The 21632-nt window shown below is 39.1% G+C and overlaps 1 protein-coding gene across 4 annotated transcripts in view; it reads left to right on the plus strand.

Annotated features, from left to right (window-relative positions):
* The window catches only part of esyt2b (extended synaptotagmin-like protein 2b), a 38800-nt gene that overhangs the window by 3536 nt on the left and 13632 nt on the right, over positions 1-21632 (plus strand). For all 4 annotated transcript variants that reach the window (XM_005448932.4, XM_013277448.3, XM_005448933.4 and 1 more), the window contains exons 2-13: positions 3229-3270; positions 3764-3898; positions 4136-4212; positions 4608-4680; positions 7417-7506; positions 12631-12686; positions 17150-17270; positions 18708-18884; positions 19092-19174; positions 19561-19609; positions 20604-20693; positions 20792-20887. In XM_005448932.4, the coding sequence (XP_005448989.1) occupies positions 3229-3270; positions 3764-3898; positions 4136-4212; positions 4608-4680; positions 7417-7506; positions 12631-12686; positions 17150-17270; positions 18708-18884; positions 19092-19174; positions 19561-19609; positions 20604-20693; positions 20792-20887 (1089 nt within the window). The remainder of the gene's footprint in view (positions 1-3228; positions 3271-3763; positions 3899-4135; positions 4213-4607; positions 4681-7416; positions 7507-12630; positions 12687-17149; positions 17271-18707; positions 18885-19091; positions 19175-19560; positions 19610-20603; positions 20694-20791; positions 20888-21632) is intronic.

Genomic DNA, 21632 nt, shown 5'->3' on the forward strand with positions numbered 1-21632 from the left:
AACTTCCACCGGTTTATGTCACCGACCTAGAATGCATTGCGTATGCCTTTTTAGATCAAATTGAGGGTTTTTAAAACAATTCCACTATATCATGTGTTTTTCATGATGTTGTTTAGTAGTAAAGGGTATTTAAAATATATTAAGACCCACAAGTTCAAATAATTAGTGTTTGTTTTTAACAAGTGAAGGAGTTATTAAAGAAAAGTTATCACCCAAACAGTTTATATGAAGGGGAATATAAGCTGTAAGTTAAAAACTGCAAACTTATTTATTGCATTGTTGAAGTTGGCCAGTGAATATTACAGGCACAGAACTGTACTACAGCTGCAGTAGATATAGTCGTGTTTTCCTTGAACCCTGTGGTCACAGTTTATTTGTACAGTTTGTTTTCTCTGATCTTACATAGCAGCAGTGAAAGAGCAATATGTGCTGTGCAAACTGAGATGGACCTTAGGTGTGTGGAGGTGTAGGTGTGTCGTTCAGAGGGCTCAGATTGTCTGCATTATATGAGACCTTAACATGCACCTTCTGCCAGAGGACGGCATTACTTGGCTGAAATCGTGATACCATATCAGCTGAATTGAACCCCATTTCTGCTGCTTCTGCTGCTGACATTGTGTTTAGACTTTAACATTTTCCTGTGTTATTAGCTGCAGCATGTGTTTTCCTTCAGGACGTGAGCACCTCTCTGACTCAGCGAGCCATGATAAGCAGTCTGAAGACAGTGAGAATAACCATCTTTTATTCAAAACCCAGGCAAATTGTTAATTATGTCTTTAAGAGGCAGAGCTCAGCGACTCTTTGGCATAACACGAAATAATTAAGATATGTTTCCCTGACTCTTGCTGCACAGCTCAGCGCTTAAAAGGAAACATTTGCTGCGAAGTGACTCATCATTACCTCACCTACATTTGTGAATGAGGTCACTGTGTCAGGGGTATTAATGGGGTTTTTTCCAGCATCTCTTCCACAGGATTATATTATTTCTGCAAACTTTTATACTAGCTGTGACATCGCCCTGCTCATGTCACTGCTTTCTTCACACTCTGACATAAACGCCGGATAAGCACTTTTGCTGAATCCATGAGAAATGGTGCTGTCTCTTCACATATCGTGTCTCACCATAGGTCCAGCCAGTTGCCTCACTTCATCTTTATTTTATTTTTTACATCTTTATAGGGCAAATATGTAATATGAACCATGCCACGCATCACAGCATTTATACCTTGAGCTAGTTTGTAGTGTACTTTCCTAGATGGGATTTTGAAACATAAAAGGCAATAAGAAACACAATCCATACTATAAATGTTAAGAAGCACAAAACTCGGAACACAACAAAATATAGAGAGACAGCCCAACGCGAGGTACAAACTGCAGTTTAATGAAGCACCAGGGAAACAGGAAGTAGGGGAATATTCATCAATGCACGACTGACCCCTCTTTGAAAACTGACTGAACTGCTGCTGCACATCCATGATGTCAATCTGCTGTTCCACCTATGCTATTCCAAGGTTCGGTATCTTGTGCATTCAGAGATGCTCATCTGCATACGTTGGTTGTAACAAGCGGCCCCTTCCTATCAGCTCTAAGCAGTCTGGCCATTCTCCCCTGACCTCTGACATCAACAAGGCATTTTTACCCAGACAGCTGGTCCCCTTGACCACGTCTGGATGCCTAAATGCATTGAATTGCTGCAATGTGATTGGATTAGAATGGATATTTGCATTAAGAAACAGTTTCAAAGGTAAACCTAATGAAGTGGCCATCAGTATATATCATCATAAGGGCCTTGATTAGGGCTCTGTTGAACTTAGGGTGTAAACACCTTAAATTAAAATGATAAAGAGGACGTGGTTCATCTGTTTTCTATTATGCTGGTGTCTGCAGTGCTGAACACCATTATGCATCGTATTGACTTTGTTTCTGCTTTAGCTCCTGTTGTCAGTGATTTATGTTTGTCATTCAGTAAGATTAGTTAAACTGCCGAGCAGACTCAGAGCACAAATTATGTAGGTCTGACTAGAGAAGGATGGAAATACTATCAGTCATGTCTGATTTATTTCAATCCTCAGCTGTGTATCTGTGAGTATAAGATTAGTTAGAAATGTAGCATGGCTGCATGATGATAAAGGAAAGGGCATATGATGGAAACATTCTTTAGGTAGAGAAGAAAAATGGATTGCGAAACAAGTGATTTTTGAAGAGCATTTTCATCTTTTTTCTTCACCTACAGCACAGACTGCATAGCAAAAATCGAACCATAGTAAATCTCATGCATCAGAATAGAAACACGTTACTCCATCCTCCTCTTTCTCCTTTGGAAACTTTTAGTAGTGAGGTTATAAACATTTTTTCAAAATTAAACTGCCTGAAAACACAAAAACAACAATTTAAATTTCTGATATTCAAGCTGTTGCTTCTCGTTTGATGTGATATTACAGCCTGAAAGGTCTTAAAATTAAATATGACATTAGCCACAGACACTAAATTGCCACCAGATACAAATATTTTGAACAGCTTGTACTGGAGGAGATGGGTGCTCTTTACTCTTAGCTTCAGTGCAAACATTAATAATAAATAAGTATCTAGACCATAATCTTTTACACTGGTAAATTTAGCTGTGCTGAAATAGCAGCATGGCTCTAAAGATGGCAACGTCAGGAAGTCTGACATCTACTTGGGTTCACACAAATGTTAACAAATCGTAATCGAAAGTGTTTGGCTGATTAGTTTTAATTACGCGCTGCCGTTATATAATGCACGAGGTGAAGACTCTCAGCTTTAACATGAGATAGGTTTAGAAATGACAGATCCCACACTGAGCGTGGTTTTTACTTCCTAAATCCAAAAACTAAATATTGGAAAAAGACAAAAAAACTCAAACTGTAAAAACACATCAACAGACAACAACTGGAAACAGCTTCAGCTGCCAGTCATTAGGCCTTTGGGTAGTCATCATGTTAGTTATGATTATTGTCATTTTATGCACTTTGATGTGCTTTCGCCTCAAAGCTAGAAGGTTCCTCTCGCCCTGTGATTGCTGGGTTTGGCTCCAGGCCCACAGCAACCCTGAACTGCATACACGGTTAAAAGTCGGATGGATGGATGACAGTTTTAGCCAACCCTGCTATCCGTCTATCCGCCTATGCTCTATTTATGAACAGGATGTTCCATCTTTTCTTTCTGAAACCAACCAGGAGATGATCTGTTCTGTTTTCTCCATCGCAGGTCCACTTCCCAGATGTAGAGCGGGTGGAGTGGCTGAACAAGGTAACGAATCTGCCTGCTTGAGTGAAGCCCTCCTCTTTTTTCGTGCCTTGTAAAAACTGTGGGAAATGGGATGTCTGTCGCCCTTCTGCTAGCTCTCCTCTTCTTGCTGACTGTTGCCACACTGCAGCACATCTGACTTAACATGCAGGCCCGTTCCTGCAACGCTGTGAAATGCATTAACCCTTGCGAATCCCACGATAGCAACCAGGATGTAAATTTGGAGTCACTCATGAGTATACATTAAACTGAGCTAGCTGGAGATTTAAAACATTCATGTGTTAGTCTTGTTGCTTGATGTGTATGGGTTTGACAAATAGAACTAGACTTAAATAGAGCTACAGTTTGAATATTTTACTGTAAAGGATGTACCCCTCCATCTATATAGTTCTGGAGCAAATACATTTTTATATCCTTTTAGAATAATCATATAATTCATATTTTTCTTTGATTTGTTCCAAAACTCTTTGATTTCTCTCTTTCTGTATCCCCTTAGACTGTGAAACAGATGTGGCCCTACATCTGCCAGTTTGTGGAAAAACTGTTCCACGACGTGATCGAGCCGGCGGTGAAGGAGTCCAACGCCCACCTCAGCACCTTCTCCTTCGCCAAGTTCGACATGGGAGACAAAGTGAGCATCTCGTTGTGACAAAACAAACTGCTAGCAGCAGGTGCCGTGGGTCAGCTGATGAGGGTGACGCCGTGGCTAGAACATGAACGTGCATGCATGTCGCTGACATATGCTCCCGTTGCATAAATAGTTTCCGAGCGGGGGTCTGCAGAGGGGTCGACCTTGTGCTAACCACGTGGGGGTTGGGAGGGGCGGGGTGATGGAGTGGCCGTAATGCTTCCTTATGTTTTGTTGCAGCCGCTGAGGATCAACGGGGTCAAGGTTTACACGGAAAACGTGGATAAGCGTCAGATCATCATGGACCTGCAGATCAGGTGAGCCAACCAGATCACTGTCTAAAAATGTTTATCGTCTAGCGCTCTCTCCTGCCATTATAGTTATAGACACTACTTGCTCGGCTCTTTTGTTATAAATACAACACGACAACAACTGGAGTATCTGTTTTCAATGCAGCTAAAGAAACTCACATTGCTTTCATGCAGAGGTCAGTATGTAAATAGCCTCTTTCCATCCAGGTCTGTGCAAGTTAATATCTTCTGCTTTGTGCACACGAGAATCCAGTGTAGGAATAGTATACACAGCAAACAGCATTAAATTCACATTTCCTGGAAAGAAGTGTAACTTCAAAGGCCTGAATCAAAGTCTTAAAAAGTGATGGAACCCTGATGGAGGATTTTTACGAGACATATTTTTGCTTTTTATCACCCAGCTTTGTTGGCAACACTGAGATCGAAGTAGACATCAAACGCTACTACTGCAAAGCTGGCATCAAGAGCATCCAGGTGAGGAAATCCCTTTTTTTGTCATTTGTTTCATATCCTTAGAGGTACTTTCCCTTGGTAAGAAATAAGGACTGCACACTGGAAAGAGAAACACAGCATTAAGCAATGCACAAAAATACTGTTAACTCAAGTAAGAGGTGATCTTGTCAGGTCTAAGTTTACAGTTTCACTCTGGCATAAACACACACTGGTAAACGTCTAGATTCAGGTGTGTGGGGATGTCTTTGTAGGGATGAGGTTGAAGTTTTGTATTATTTACATACTTAACAACAGAGTAATCATATAATGCAGCTAAACAGCTCATATGAAAAGCAGTTGTAAGGGTTCACACATCAAATTTAACCAAGAGAGACCATCTTTCTTTCTCATATTGCTGAACTTAAATTACATTTCGAGCCACTGAGTGCTAAAATTATGTAGTATTGTCAGGGGTGGTGTGAAGAGGCCATGATTAATAGGACCTACTAACCATGACTCGCAAAATTAAGGAAAAGAAAATTATATTATGATCGAATCATCCTTTCACTTTTTGAGCTGTGTAAAAATAACACAATCCAGAGAAGCTTGGGGAGGGAAGGGGGATAACAAAAAGGTGAAAGTAATTACACACAGGTGAAGACAATCAGGAAAACAGTATGTAAGATAGGAGGAAGGAAAACAGGGGAAATCAGAATACTATCAAATCAAAACAGGAAGTTTTCATGTCTCTGTGATTAACACATATAAAACCCAACCAAAGAGACAAGGCAGAGAGGACAAAGGGAAACACTGGGGACACTAGATGCACAATAAAGAAATAATAAAAGTCAAATAGAAACTAAAACTCATAAAAATAACATACAGAAACCTAGAACCATGACAGGTATATCTCCCAAAAGAAAAAAGCCAGTGAATTTACTGTGTGTCACCACCATCACCACTCTTTCGCCCTAGTTTCCAGTCATTCAGCTGTCACTCTCGAGCCAAGTAAATATCCATGCTCTTCTTTTTATTATTACAGGATTAATAATCCTGCTTTTCTTATATATATAACAAGACCTATCAGGGGTTTCTGATGTTGAGAGCTACTAGTGTTGTGCTGGAAAAAAGGAAAATGACTTATAATGGAAGCCGATTGTTTCTTATCAAACTCCAGTAACAAAACAACGTAAATAAAGCAATCCAGAAAACTTTGCAGGCACTACCACAAAGACAAGACATAATAAGTAACAATCAGCATACCAGACACATGTGGAGAAGATACTAACAAACTCAAGGACAGATCAGTGGGAAAAAATGAAGCTATTACAAATCACAACAAGAGAAAAACAGATCATAATTCAAAGGAAACATTCTCAGACTTTGAACAGACAAATAGTGTTTTCAAAAGCTTTTCTGTTTGTTCTGATTTGGTCACGAGGACCTTTATTTTTAAAACGTGTCTCTTAAACAGAGTTTTAAACAAACTAAAACAGCTAAACCTTAATAATGTTGCTTCAGAAGATTGCCTTTGACTATACAGCCCAATTACTCTGAAGTATTTTGTGTCTGTGTGTTGTTGTTATTCTTGCTGCTCCTTTGTCCCTGTGTGTATTGCTGTCGAGTAGCAGCAGGCAGAAAAAAAGGCAATCTGTGCTCCTCCTTGGAGACCCAGTGCCGTCAGGTCTGTCCCTGGCCCTGTTATGAAACCCAGGCAGACCTACATACTGTATGTCTGTAGACTATAATCATCCACTCATACATTAGTCCATATTTGAGCTGCATTATATTACAAAAATTACAAAGGTGGGCTTGGCTTTATATTAAGCTTAGAAGGGTTGGATTAAACTTTTTAACCACTGCTGCTTTACACTAATAGCCCATTAAACCTGCAAATAAATCACGTGTTGTATTAAATTGCAGTATTTTTTAGCAGGTGCATTATTTTAAATGTTCATATTTTGTTGTTTCCCCTGCCAGTCTCCTGCCGGCCTAGGTCACCATGCCTTTAAGCCATTATTATTCCTTTGGACAGTTTTGTCAATATTGCTATAAATACTCCGGAGTCCAGCAAGAAACTGCCACGGCTCAGTGTGAAATACACCACCACTTATTTTTGGTGTGATCTTTGCACAAGTAATTGCACCCAAATGAAGCTTAACGTTTTCTACCTACCCTCCTTGACGTTCCAGGACTTGATTTTACCGTCCCGGCTTTGTGTAAGTTTTATGTTCTAAGGAGCTGATTAAATCTCACAGTTAACAGAGCAAGAGAGGAAATAGAGAAATACATTTAAGTCTAAAGAACTGCCTGCAAACACAAAAACAAGAGTACTATTGGTTTAGTTTCACAGGGGCTTTAGTCATTAGTATCGGATTTACTGGCGTAATTCACTTTCCATTCGGACAACATTTTCTGACTGTCATTCCTCCAAAAAAGGAATATAACTCCACAACAAATATACTGGTGCTAGAATTCAAACCTCCTTTGTTGCCATTCTGCAGGATTAGAGCAGCTGTGTGGTGTTCCACATGATAAATCTAAAGCACTTTCAAAACCATAATCCTCATAATTGTCATAATATGTTTTGAAGAAGGTGGAGGATCGCACAGGGCAGGTGTGAAGTCAGGCAGCGATAGAGTTTCCAACCTGTCATGCGCTAGAGCTCCAGCAGCACTGCTTCTTACGAATGTCAGGGGTCAGCAGGGTGTGAGTTCCCTGTAGCTTTCCGTTCGTGTTTGTGGATATCAACGTGTTGTTTCTCTTATGTTTCCATAGATCCACGGTGTGTTGAGAGTGGTGATGGAGCCGTTGCTGGGTGATATACCTCTGGTCGGAGCTCTGTCTTTGTTCTTCCTGAAGAAGCCAGTAAGTGCATAAGCTAATACTGTTTAACTGAGTAACTTTATCAGTTGGAATAACTTAACAGAGGAGCAGCTGAGGTCATAATGACACTGCAGTTTGATTAAATGCAGCATGAATAGAGTGGAGGCTGTTTAACCACAAAGCCAAGATGGCATCACAGTTCAGCACATTACTAATTCAGGGTTATACTCTCAATTGACATTCAGAAAGAAAGGACAACTTTTAGACTGTATGCTTTCCTCCACTTCTATGTTATTACATATAATAATACTAAATTGGCCAAGGTTGGCCTGATTATCCTGCTGTCCTGAATATTTAAAATGCTCCCCTGAGTATTTCACTATTCTTACTATGCCTAACATTTCACCTCATAAGGCATCTTGTTTTTGTGCTTTACTTATTCCCTTGCCTTTTAATGCAGATACAATAGACATAAATTAAAGCTAAAAAGGGTCATTTGAGTCAAAGTCACGACTGGATCACAGTAGGATGTGTTTCTTATTATTTGCAGCATTAATTTCCAGCGTAATTTCAGTCTCTTTTACTTCGCTGTCCTGACTGTCGGCCATTGTTTGTGCTCTTGCAGTGCAAGCAGTGTTCACATGATTTGCATTTACATTTCCAGTTGCTTACGCATCCATTATTTTCCAGTTGAGGCACCATCATTCTCCTGGTTCAACCCAGAGCCACTGCTGCACAGCTTAAAAACGTTTGACCGATTTATATCAAATGCGAGGGCCCAGTGGAGCTGTAGCGGTGCTTTAAATAGCTGCAGATCAAGCCAGACCTACTTTGGCATATTTTTTTACCCCAGGCACTGAACTAAAGCTCAAGGTGGAGACATTACTGTTGGAGACTGAAGGAAGAAGCAGCTTCCAGTCAGTAAATTCCTCACATGTAAAGATATCCACACATGCATTTAGGTGCTTTAGTCTTCTTTCAGCTCCTACACCAGCAACATCACATTGGGTTCCTGGAGGAAAAAGAAAATGAATTAATAAAGCAAATTATTGACTTTGACATATTAACATTGTGTTCTCTGGACTTCAAGTAAGTCGTGTTCTTTTTTCCCTTTGTGTTATACAAGATCTGAGGCTGGGTGCCAAACATAACAGACACGTTTCCAGACCATAAGAGGTCTTGGCCATGTCTGGACGGTGTGATTGCACTGATGCAACTCAGTGCAGCCTAAATAAAAAGATGCACCACATTCTGCAGTGAGGCAGAAGAGATTCATCTACTCCAACTCAGATGACAGTTTTATACTTTTATGTAATGAATGAACGATGAAGCAGTGACTGAATCGCAAACACGGCTATTATTGCTATGAATTCTCGTAAGTACTAATTAGTAGATGTGTGTGAGATGTTTGCACGACACACACAAAGACAAGCAATAGAGTTACATTGATTGAATGTACTGGCAGATCCGATTTTCAGTCAGTTTATGCAGTGGTTCTGAAATGATGTGCCTTGAGCCAAATCCTGCTGCTCCGTGGGATTTTATATCTACAGTGTTATTATTTAACTCCATGAAAAGAACAGCTGGGATTTAAATATATGTATTAGTGCACATTAGATAGCCCGGACTGAAAGTGAGGAGGTAAATCTGGTCACTGATGAGGAGAAAAACCACACCAAACCAACTAAAAAAAAGCATCTACTAAGGGAAAAACTACTGAGAATACTACCTGTCTCACGGCTTGAGCTAGATCAGAGATGTCAGCGACCTTCAGCTGCTGACATTTGTTCAGCTTCTGGAGTTAGCTAATGCCAAAATGCTGTCAAGCAAGCTAAAAAGGCACTTTGAAGAAATTCTGTAAAAAGGATCTGAAGCATAGGAGGCAAAAATATTTGTTGGATGGTATTAAAGCGTCTGATAAGATGATGAAGGCAACTTTCTTCCAGTGTAGATAAACTGAAAGAAAAACAAAATGGGTAAAAATGTAGGCATTATGCTGAAAATACAATATTTTCATATTAAAATACAATTCCAGGTGACAGAGAGGCTTTTTTCCTGCAGATATAGAGGTGTGACTTGATATTTTGGCTTGAAATAGCTGAGTTAATGGGTAGACTGTCCAAAATCAATTTATTAAAAAGAGATAGTTTTGACAGTTACTAACTACAGTCATTTTATTGAGTCATTTCTGGCTGGAAACAACCAGCCTAGCCCTGTCAAATGTAAGAAAAGTTGATGCTGAGAAGATTAATTATAGGCTTAAAAAAATCAAGGCAAACAGTGGTTGTGACAGGTGTTTTTTGACCTGTGAGTAACGAAGCCATACTTCCTGTTTTATGTCAATCTTCAGAGTTTAGGCTGAGCTGAACATTACATGATTTTAGCTCTATATGGAGCATGCAGATAAAGTCCTTCTAGAAGCAATCAGCCATCTTGGTAACACCTTTGGTAGCCCCTGTCTAAGTAAATCAGGAGGGATCCATAAGTGTAATTCTGATGGTCACTGAGATGCGACAACTGCATGCCTAGACTTCATTGCCAAAAAAGGCAAACAGGTTTAGAAGCAGAGTTACTCACATAAATCTCAATTCAGGTGTCTTTGAGAGTCACGTCTCTCTCTCTTATCATGTCTCAAGTACAGACATTAGAGACATTAGAGAGTACTTTTGAAAGATTGAAAGTGTCAGGATTACATTTAAATTGGACCTACTGAGCAGATTTAGGGGACTTTCCAGAGGTTGCGAGGTGGTACATCCAAAGCGTTGGAGTCCTTCCTGTGCAGGGCTCAGCACATAAATGCAACTGAGCGTTGCTGCTGACGTCCCAGCCCAGAGAGGAGTAACGGTTTGAATAAACAGGGAGATTCTAGGCAAGCAAAGAGGCAGTGGTGAACAGGTGAGGAACTGTGGCACCAGTCCACCAATCTGCCCAGATATACTCATTGTCTGTCTGCTTAATCCCAGAGGTGTGTGAAGAATAGCTGCATCTGGACAACTCCTCTTCAGGGTGGAGCAGTGATGCCAAATCCGAGCAGCAGCTTCACCTGTAAATAGAGAAAAGGGGGCGGGCAACCAAATCCAGGCCATCCATCGAACCCTCATAAAAAAAAAAAAGCTGTAAAATCGAGTCTTGACATTGTCTGCAGTTGCGCTTTTATCACATGTAGCATATATCAGGAGAAGGTTTGCTTTAGATTGTCTTTGCAAAATATATATTTGGTTTCAGCAAGGAGGTGCAGTTGAATACGGAAGAGGATTAGGGGCACTGGGGAAAAAAATGGGCATGTCTGTTTTTTTCTTCTTTTCCAGAATTCTGACTTTTTTCTCAAAATTCTGAAATTCAAGTCAGAATTCTGTCTTTTTTTTTCAGAATTATTTTTTCTCAGAATTCCGACTTTAATCTCAGAATTCTGACTTTTTTTTCTCAGAATTCTGGGATTAAAGTCAGAATTCTGACTTTTTTCTAAGATTTCTGACTTTTTTTTCAGAATTCTGAAATTCAAGTCAGAATTCTGTCTTTTTTTTCAGAATTATTTTTTCTCAGAATTCTGACTTTTTTCTCAGAATTATTTTTTCCTCAGAATTCTGACTTTAATCTCAGAATTCTGAGATTAATCTCTGTATAATTTCAGATTAATCTCAGAATTCTGACTTTTTTTTCACAGAATTCTGGGATTAAAGTCAGAATTCTGACTTTTTCCTAATATATATGACTTTTTTCTCAGACCTGACCTAATCTCAGAATTGGGAGATTAATCTCAGAATTTTAATCTCAGAATTAATCTCAGAATTCTGAGATTAGTCTCAGAATTCTGGAAAAGAGGCCCTAATTAGGTGGCCCTAATCCTCTTTCATAGCTGTATGACGCTTGAGCATAAAGAACACATGACACCTGTTGAGGTTACCTGCTCTTGTCTTACATTGCCTCACATGGCTAGAATCTTTTTTTTTTTTGTCCAATCCACAATTCTTCTATTTACTGTGTTTTCGCATGCAGCTCTGCTGGGTAGTGTTAGAAGAGTTCAGGGTTGCACTGGGAGTGTAAGAGCAGCTCCAGAAAACAGGCTTATTCTGTGCAGTTTTCTCATTTTTCAACAGTCTTACACCCCAAAGGCATTAAAATGATAATGTACGAAGGGGAGGAAGACAGGAAATACTCCCACTCGAGAAGCTTTTCAAAACAGATATTATTTTATGATTTAATCGATTCACTTAGATTAAAGACAGTACTCTTATCAGCAGTTTTGTTATTCATATATACATCAACAGTCTCTTGATGACTCTGTGAATACAATATGCAGGGATGGGTGTGTCCTTCCACACCATCCCCTACATCATTTACAGCCCTGCAGTGCTTTCCTCGTCCCTGCAGAGCTCAGTGCATCTGCTGCAGTGTGAGCAGGTTGGACAAAAAAGTAGGGTGGGAAAGGCTCATTAGAAAAACACAAGTCCCTCAGCTTGGAGGTAAGAGCCAATCCAAGCCCACTGAGAGAAGCAGGATATGCCTGCGTCTCAGGTCTCTTTGATTTACTTTGACCGCAGCACCTCATCAACATTTGACCTGCTGCTAGATTTTCTAAAAAAAGTGCACAAAACTAGAAAATGCAACATTTCCAGCCTCATTATTCTGTAAACCAACAAGACCCCAGACAGATGCTGCTGCTTTAATAAATCTTTCAGGAAGCAGGTGCTTTTGTATTCATTCCCATTCAAGGATCACTGCTTTCTGTGCTCCCGTTGTGACTCATAAACTATAGCTAATTGTGCACACAGCGCATGCAATTAAACACTTACAGGTCAGTGGACCCCAAATTGAAAACTAAAAGGTAAAAAAAATGAGCTTTAATATAAGACAGGAAATGTTTGTTTTATACTTAATTTACGTAGCAGTGTGACGCCTCCTAAATAACCAGTGCAGCATAATGTCACGGGTGAAGCAAAACAGTGGCAATCTATCCTCACGACTTTTGATTTACTGCATGTAAGTTTGCTGCTGTCTCTGCAGGTGTTATCGAGTTAGGATTGTTGGCCAGAAAGCGAGTCATAAATGAAATAGAGGGCCAGGAAACAATAACATTAAGTGTTCTGACTCCATTTAAAGTCATTCACGCTTTCTATTCTTACCGTCTAACCCGTGGGCACGCTCTCATTTTTACTTCCTTTTCAGCTTGTGGACATAAACTGGACCGGCCTCTCCAATATACTGGATATTCCTGGGCTCAAGTAAGTCAATTCAAACTCGCTTTTCTTTTCCCCCAAGAATCAAAGCTGTGATTTTAAAGGATTTGAGGACTTGCAGGAAGGACACATGCCTAGATGCTGTATAATTTTAGGGTTTTGTTTAAACACATTTTATGTTAAAAAAGGTTAATTTTCACAGTTTCAGTCGCATTTAATTTATTAATATCTTCAGCATTGATGAAACCAAAAGTAATATACATACACTAGTATTTGTCTCCACTGTTATATTTACAGACAATATTGTCTTATTGTCCAGTTTCTGGCAGGCTAAATCTCACCAGTTGTAGAGAAAGTATTTTCCACTAATGAGGTTTCCTTACCTGCCCGATGCCTCAGGTGTTCCTGTCCTTATTACTGCTGTACTTTATCGCAAAGTTTTGCTAGACTGAGCTCATTTAGATAAACATATCTTTTTCAGACATTTGGAAGCAAACAGTGAGATCAAGTGTCTGTTTGCACACACATCGTGAAAAACAGGATTAAGACAACAGTTTAATGCTCGTACTGGAATAAAACAGGCCGGATCAGCGGTGTTTGTCTCCGCCATTTTCCTTATCCTCACCCGTTTTGTTTTCTTTGTATTAAGTGTCTTTTTCCCTCGGGTTGTTGTGTGGGCTGAGCAGAAAATAAATGAGAGCTGATTAAGAGCTGCTAACAGCCCAACGCAATTACACGCTGCCATCTTGAGTGGTACTTTCTTTTTTTTACTGCTGAAAAAAAAGCTGACAGAGGCATGAATATTGAATGTAGTTTTCTGGGATTACAGCTGCTTGTTGAACGCCCCCCTGACGTTGACAGACATGTTGACACAGGCAAAGCTCAGTGGACTCTCTTCTGTTGAGTTCTCTGTGGGGGTGAAATGGATCCACTGAGCTTGTGTGCCTAGACGTGGGTGTGTTAGTCTGGGTGTTGATGTGGGTGAGGGGTTAGCTGGGTCTGCGTGGTCCAAATCACAGCTACAGCGCACGCAGCATCAGCTGTCCACTTGAAGACTTGCCCAGTTGGCCTCTTTTAAACCTTGTTAATAATATTAAGACTGTCATTAATCATACTAGTAGCTCTGATGACATGTTGTTGTTTAGTGGAGTCAGTATTAACCATAATCAACTTCTTAATGTTGTGTATTAGCACAAAACAAAGCTGAGGCTAATGGAAATGTGATTAGCTCTCCTCCCTTCATCTGTACCCTCAAGTATAATTTAATACAACCCAGTGCTAGCCTCATAAATTATGCTCCCAGTTAGAGGGGAAAAAAAGGATGAGCTGGGATATCGTTAGCGGCAGGCATAACTGAGAGTTGACAGGTTGCTAGTGCAGTGATTGCCAAAGTGATACCCATAGATTTCTATAAGACTGGAAGTCTTTTTGTAACCACAAGTACTGCCGTCTGGTGGTGTTCAGATAGAATGGAGGTCTGAACTCATCTTATATCTCAACTTGTATTTGAAAGGAAATATTCAATTTTATGGTCTCATGCTGTAATTAAAGGTTTCTCAGTCAGATCGTCCATTTTCAAAACACCAAGACAACTCGAGACAGTTTGAGACTTCACTGTGGGTTGTAATCAACCACAGTATCCAACTATGATTTATATACAGTCAGTTGTTTTGCGGTCACAGTATAGAGTAGTATAAACTTCTAGTGATCTCTGAAGTGATTTGCAGTTAACGTCTGTGACAATTACTGTGTCAATCTATCCAGTAGCTGCTGGCACATGTTACTCCAAATTTCAACCTCATTGTGGAGGGAAAGTCACTGATCATTAAAGTCATTAAAGTCTTACTCTGGAGACCATGAATATTTGTAGAGTCTAAAGTGCTAATCTCTTAAAAGATGTGGCAATAATTTACTGGATCAGTGAAATCCTTTGCCGGCTAATTGTGCAAGAGAAAAAGGCAGGGAATCACTACAGTTGTTACGATTCATCTCTTAGGGATCACAAATGCCTGTGTAGAATTTAATGGCAATCTGTTTAATGGTCATTTGCTTCTGCAATCAGCCAGAACAACGTTAACATGGCTGAAGCATTGCTGTACACTGTATCGCAGTGATGGATATTTGCTGTCGATGTGAGTCGGTGGAAGGTAAAATGCATTATCAGTGTGCATTATGTGTGCATTATAAGTGTTGAGTGTGCAGTCTTGAGTGTTGAGAGTCCTAAAGTGAATAGATAAACACAAAGGCAGGGACATGGGGGTGTTCCAGTGTTTACACCGAGGGAGCAGCAGAGATAGTGCTGATGCAGCAGGAATCCCTTTACACCCTCAGCTCTTAGATGGAGAAAAGCTCCAGCTGTGATCAGCACCCTGCCAGTGAATCCTAATGTCCATGCGTGCTTTTCACCTCAAGGGAAGCTGAGGATTGATCGAATGAATGTTCCTCCAGACAAACACAGCTAAAATTATTTTTTTTCCATCTGGTGTCTGTGCAGCTTTAGCATCACACCAGAGTTTTTTTTTCCTTTGAAGGTTTTTATTGGTTTTGCAGTACAGGCTGAGATTCCTGACGCATTACATGTATTCCTGCAAGGTTATAACGAATTACAGATATTTATAAATGAGCTTTAACTGTCCTCTAATGTAACTGGTTCATAACCTTCACATTGTTAACTACATGACAATCCAGCAAACTTGGGCGCTTTTTTTACTCTGAAATGGCAAACAGCTCCTGAAGATGTATAATTTTCTGAAACCTGAGTTGTGCGATATTTAGAAAGTAGTTTAATTTACTTCTTGGTATTTGAATCTTTTGCTTAATTAATGTGCAGCCTATGACTGGTACAAAAAAGTAATTGAGCCCAGTGTTTGCTATGGATTTTGGCCTGACTGATATTTTCAGCCTGATGGATCATTTGGCCTTTAGCCTGTGTTTGGTGATGCTTGTTAGGGTTAGGTGTGCTGTCACAGGAGTTAGAGTGTTGTAGAGTGGTTGTGAGTCTTATAATCATGGAAATTAAATTGTGTGGCGCCTTTGAAAAGCAAGGAAAGGAGTTAACCTAGCCAATATAGAGTAATCATTAATAATCATCAAATACTTTAGAAGAAGCAAAAGAAAGAGCCTAAACATGCATTAAATACAAATGTGGTTTTTCAGTGCGTTAAGGAAACCATTTTTATTTTATTTTAAAACTTTATGTTAATTATAAATTAATTTAACTAATTCCTTATTTATGTGGTATGACCACCCATATACTAGGCGGTTTGAGCAATAAGTTAAAGTTTTTAATTACAGGGTACAAGAGAAAAGTGGCTAAATTAGCCTTAGCTAAGTTTTCACCAGCTAGAATTTATCATTTATCCCCAGTGATCACTTTACATTATTTTCTTGATTGTTTCAAGATTTACTTTGTTTATGTGGTAGAACTTACTTTGATTAACCAGTACAGCTAAATTTTAAGTTACAATAAACAGGAAACGGCTAATGCTGTGGCAAGCTAGCTATATTTTGATAGCTTGTCATTGCACCTTTATGTTTCTGTTCTTCTGAAATTACACACACTGTTAATTGTTAAAGATTACACATGTCTGTGTTGTTATTTCTATATGACAAAACAAAAGGTTAAACTTTGACTAAGTATGGAGTTTACTGTAGTTTCTCCATGCAGTGATCATTGTAGCAAGTAGAGTTTTACTGTTAAAGCCGAAATTCTGTCACACAATAACATTTCATTGAAGACCTGAAAATATCTTGGGCCTAATTCAGTAAGACACCAATGATGCGAGTTTCCTAAATTTATAAGACCAGTTACATAGAGGCTGTTACCCAGCTGCTGTACGTCACCTAGAAAGCACAGAGCACAGGTACATCAGGTGTGTGTTAGCAAATGTCTAGTTTAAAAAAAAAAAAATCACCTACTTTTCATCAGCTTACGTTTTTGTACTTTTGTTTCTTTGCAGACTATAAAGATTGTGTTTATAGGTGTCCTCACAAAACATCCACTTCCAGGTGATGAGAATTTACAAATGCCCCTGATTACAATGGTCACATTATGATATATATGGACATCTGGGCCATAATAATAATAATCATTCTTCGAGGGACACGCTGAGCAATAACCCAGCACGATGAGTTTTATTGTAATTTGATTTTTCTTTCTAGCCATGATTGCAATTTTCCAGCTGTGCCACGGTAAGTAAATGAATAAAGGAAACGTCTGATGGAAATGTCATCCTGTGACCTCACTGTCATTATTGTCATTCACCATTGAATCATTAGTGGATCAGACAGACATTCAGACATTTGTTGGCTAACAGCAGCAGCATGCTTGAACTCACTCCAATTTTCCTGCTGTCGTCGCACATGTTAAACAGAAACATACTGAACTAAGCTTAGATTAAAAGAGAACATTTATAACCCAAGGGCACCCTTATTGTCTTTTAAATAATGTATTGCTTCATTCTGTTTATTTTCTCTCCCCCCCCTCTCATCCCCCCTTGTATTAACAGTGGCTTCTCTGACAGTTTGATTCAAGACATTATCTACAGTTATTTGGTATTACCCAACCGAATCACTATCCCACTGGTCGGGACGGTGGAGCTGGCCAAGCTGCGCTTTCCAATGCCAAAGGTACAAATGCACTTGTTACAATACATCCAATAAGGATGAGCTGCTCTTCTAAGTGTTTTTATTAGTTGATAAGCAGACGGTTTCACACAAGTAGCTCATGGTTAGTATGTTAAAGCTCTTCAGTAGTAAAATAAAGTGTCTGTCAGGGTTTTGTAGTTAATTCTCAGTGCTAACGCAGAATAAAACTAAAGAACCATAACAATAAAAATGCAGCAAAGGTTGTGTTCCTGGAACTTGTATCCATGGCAACAAAATGAAAAAAAGTTTCACTGCAGGCCACATCCTTATTATATTTAGAAAGGTTTCAAGAGTTCAAAACAGGAATAAAAAAGAAAAGCTGGAATCTTAATAGAAGCCACAGATAAACAGCTAAAATTTTACCACACACCAAATATTCGTTAAAGCCTTTCAAAAAAGGGAGACATTGAAAAGATAACAATGAACTTGTCATTCTGATATCAGAAGGCGGGCTGTTCCGCCAACATACAGTACTGTATGTTACATATTGTGACATACAGTACTGTGCTAAACTCTGAATCACCCCTTATTTATATATATTTTACTTCCAAGGAGCCAGAATTCTTATACTTTTTTGGTCTTGAGCAACAGGTCCTTCTACCTCCTTGGCTTTAATGGTCATCTTTATTTACTAGACAAGACCTTTCACTCTGGTATAGAGAGACTTAACCTTTTATCTGCCAAGGAAGCATATGTGGTGTGGATTTCCATGATAACAATGTAGCCTTGTTATATCCACCATCACTGTTAGGTTGAGAAGGCCTTGTATTTTAAAACAAGGACATTTAATATGTTAATCGATTAAAAACTCAGTAGGAAAGTGAAAAGTAGATAATGTGCTGTACAATACTTAAGTAAGAAAATAAATGAAGAAAATAAATTTTATATATCAGTGGCAAGTCTTACTGCTTTCTTTCAGGGAAATGTTTTTATTAAATATTAAAGAAAGAAAAGCATTTGACAATGGAAAAATAAAATAAAATAAAAATTAAAAGCCCTATTCTGCAGTAGAAACTCCACATTAGTCCTCTATTTATCCAGGTAAACATGAGATATATATACACATACATATATGCACACATTTGCTAATATAGTCTAGGTATATGTATGTGTATGTAAGTAACGGTTAGGTAAAGGTTATTAAATTGACATAAATTTGCATTTCTTTTTCTTAAATATTAAAGTAGCTGTTATATTTTATTGTGGTGCTTTTATACAAACCACACATTTAAATAAAGTCTGCTAAATTGTGAATTGTGAAATGAATTAGTATTTTTGTTATTAATTTATTATGGTAATAAGTCATGTTTCCTCTTGTACTACTTACTCCACCCATTACAGAAATCTTCACGTCTTATCACCTCTGTAAGCTTTTTCAGTGCTCTTCTCCTTAACACATGTGTCTGCGTGGCTCCACAGGGAGTCCTAAGGATTCACTTCCTGGAGGCTCAAGATCTGGAAGGGAAGGATACATTTCTGGGTGGGTTGATCAAAGGCAAGTCTGACCCCTATGGTATCCTGCAGATCGGCAACCAGCTGTTTCAGAGCAAGACAATTAAGGAAAGCCTTAATCCCAAGTGGAACGAAGTGTACGAGGTGAGAGTTGGGGATGTCTTTTAGAGCAGGAAGAGCTTTTACGGTCGTTTGTTGCCATCGAAAAAGCTAGTCTGTCTCCTATTGTTATGTGCCATTGTTTTCCACTTGTCTTATGTATGCCTCATGCTGGTTTGCATGACAGGTAATCTATTTATTGACCTCCTGTGCCAGTTTGAATGAGCTTCAGTTTGTTCTTGTGTTCATCAGGCACTGGTGTATGAGCACTCAGGTCAGCATCTTGAGATTGAGCTATTTGATGAGGATCCAGACCAAGATGACTTCCTGGGGAGGTGAGTCTCTTTGTCATTTCCTAACCCGCTGAGATGTTATTGCACTTATTTCATTCAAAACAAAGCTCTGGTGTACCAGCGCTGATAACTGGTAAGAGCAATCTTTGATGTATTGCGGGAGATATAGTCAACAAAATGAAGATAAATAAAGCTATGTTTGCTAGTGGACATCACTCATAACGGAAGTGTAGAGGTGTTATCCTCAGTTACCAGCCCAAGGGCAAATTTCATTGATTTTTACCCCAAGGCTGTAATGCTACACCCAGTGCTATTAACACAAAGCAGTCAATCGATATCTGGACCCCCTGTGTTTAGATTAATTGGTGCGATTTTTCTGTTTACTGTTTGCTGTCCCAATTTCCGTAATTATTTGTCCTTATTTGCAGCCTCATGATTGATATGACAGAGCTGCACAAAGAACAGAAAGTTGATATGGTAAGCTGCTTTGTTCGCAATAATATTATCAGTTTAATTACTTTAAAGTGTATACATTATACATCTTAAACTAACCGTCGGACTCAGTCATATTGCTTTCTTGTAAGGAGTAAGATGTGAGAGGTAAACAGCTAACCTGACTTTAGCCATGAATGACACCCACCGGCAGCTCTAAAGTTCACTCGTTAACACTTTATATGTCGACTCCCCTCTGCCAGCCTTAAAGGAAGTTACTGTGGTGACACATAATCCCTGTAAAAACTGGGATTATTGGAGAATACGCCTGCTTAGTTTCAGTTTGTGAGCACAGCAGCTTTGCTTGTTTGAGTTTATTTTGTATTTCTCATTGCTTCAAAATGCTTAGTTTTACTTCAGCTTTTATTAAGTTGAGTGTTAGTTTTTAGTTTTTTAATTACTATGGTATGGTCAGAGGCAGAACGTTTTGAAAGCAGTTGACTCACAGTCTTGTAGACATCTGGAGTCTGAGTAAAAACGTCCATCAAAGCCTAATCAGGCACTTTCTGATAAAGTTTTACTAAAGTAACAAATATTAAAACTTCCACTATATTTTTATCTTACCTTAGTTGCTTTTCCAAGTTCACAAAAGTGTGTAAGGTTTTTTTTTTTTATTAAGAGTCTAGTTTCTATTTTTATTCTAGTACTTAAATGTTTTATTTTCACTTCTAGTTTTACTTTTTAGTTTATTTTTAGCGAACTATAATTACACTGGATGTGTTGACTGATATATAGTAATGATAGAAATGATTAGGTGATTATGAGTTTGTTACCTTTGGATTTAAGGTGTTTGAGAGTCCATGCAGATTTGAGATTGGCACTGATCTGATCATCTAAATCTTCGCAGTAAACTAAACCACCAAATTGTTCTGTTTTAGCACAGCCCCTAAAAGCTTTACAAATGATTTTTAAGCCTGGTTTGTTCCTGTCATCGACTGAATGGAAATATTGACGTACTTGTTTGGCCGCATTGTTGCAGTGGTTTGATCTTGAAGAAGCAACTACTGGGAAACTCCACCTAAAACTGGAGTGGCTATCGCTGCTCTCCACTTCTGAGAAATTGGACCAGGTACTGCATGTAACAATGAGGCTTCATCGCTTTAACACAAGGACGTATTCTCTGTATTTGCAGCTGTAACACCTGTCTAACTTGTCCTTCTTGTTTAGGTTCTGCAAAGCGTGCGCGCAGACAGAAGCCTTGCCAACGACGGACTGTCATCAGCGCTGCTGGTGGTCTATCTGGACTCGGCAAAGAACCTGCCAGTAAGATGATGCAATGTTCACTTTAGTTTGACGCTGGCATTGCTGCTGTTCTGATCCTGTAGCTTGTGCAAAAATATAGCTTTAGGCGTACACAGGCTTCTTGTTCTCTACCCAAAACATACACACGAGAGTGAACTGCTTTAGTAAGAAAAGCCAGTGTAGCTCTTGTTTGAATAAGGATTAGTGGTCTGTGTAGTGAAGATTCACATACTTTTATTGTAGTTTTTTTTTTATTTGTGACTGAAGTGATTGCATTTGTCTACTCCAAAAAGCATTTTCAAATATTTTTTTCAGGACTTTATATACTTACCAGACACTTTATTGGGTACACTTGTTTAACTCATTTATATCAGCCAATCACATGGCAGCAGGTCAATGTATATAGGAATGTGCACATGGTCAAGTTGGCCTTGTGAAATTCAAACTGAGCATCAGAATGGGGAAGAAAGATGCTAGGCAGGCTTGTCTGAGTATTTCAGAATGTGCTGATTTACGGGGATTTTCCCACACAGCCGTCTCCTGGGTTTACAGAGAATGGTCTGAAAAAGAGAAAATATCCAGTGAGCTGCAGTTCTCTGGGTGAAAATCCCTAGTTGATGCCAGAGGTCAGATGAGAATGGCCAGACTGCTTAAAACTGGTAGGAAGGTAATAATAACTCAAATAACCACTCGTTACAACCAAGGTGTTCAGAACAGCATCTCTGAATGCACAACACATCAAACTTTGAAGGGCTACAGCAGCACT

Source organism: Oreochromis niloticus, linkage group LG9 (genome assembly GCF_001858045.2).
Source record: "Oreochromis niloticus isolate F11D_XX linkage group LG9, O_niloticus_UMD_NMBU, whole genome shotgun sequence".
NCBI lineage: Eukaryota > Metazoa > Chordata > Actinopteri > Cichliformes > Cichlidae > Oreochromis > Oreochromis niloticus.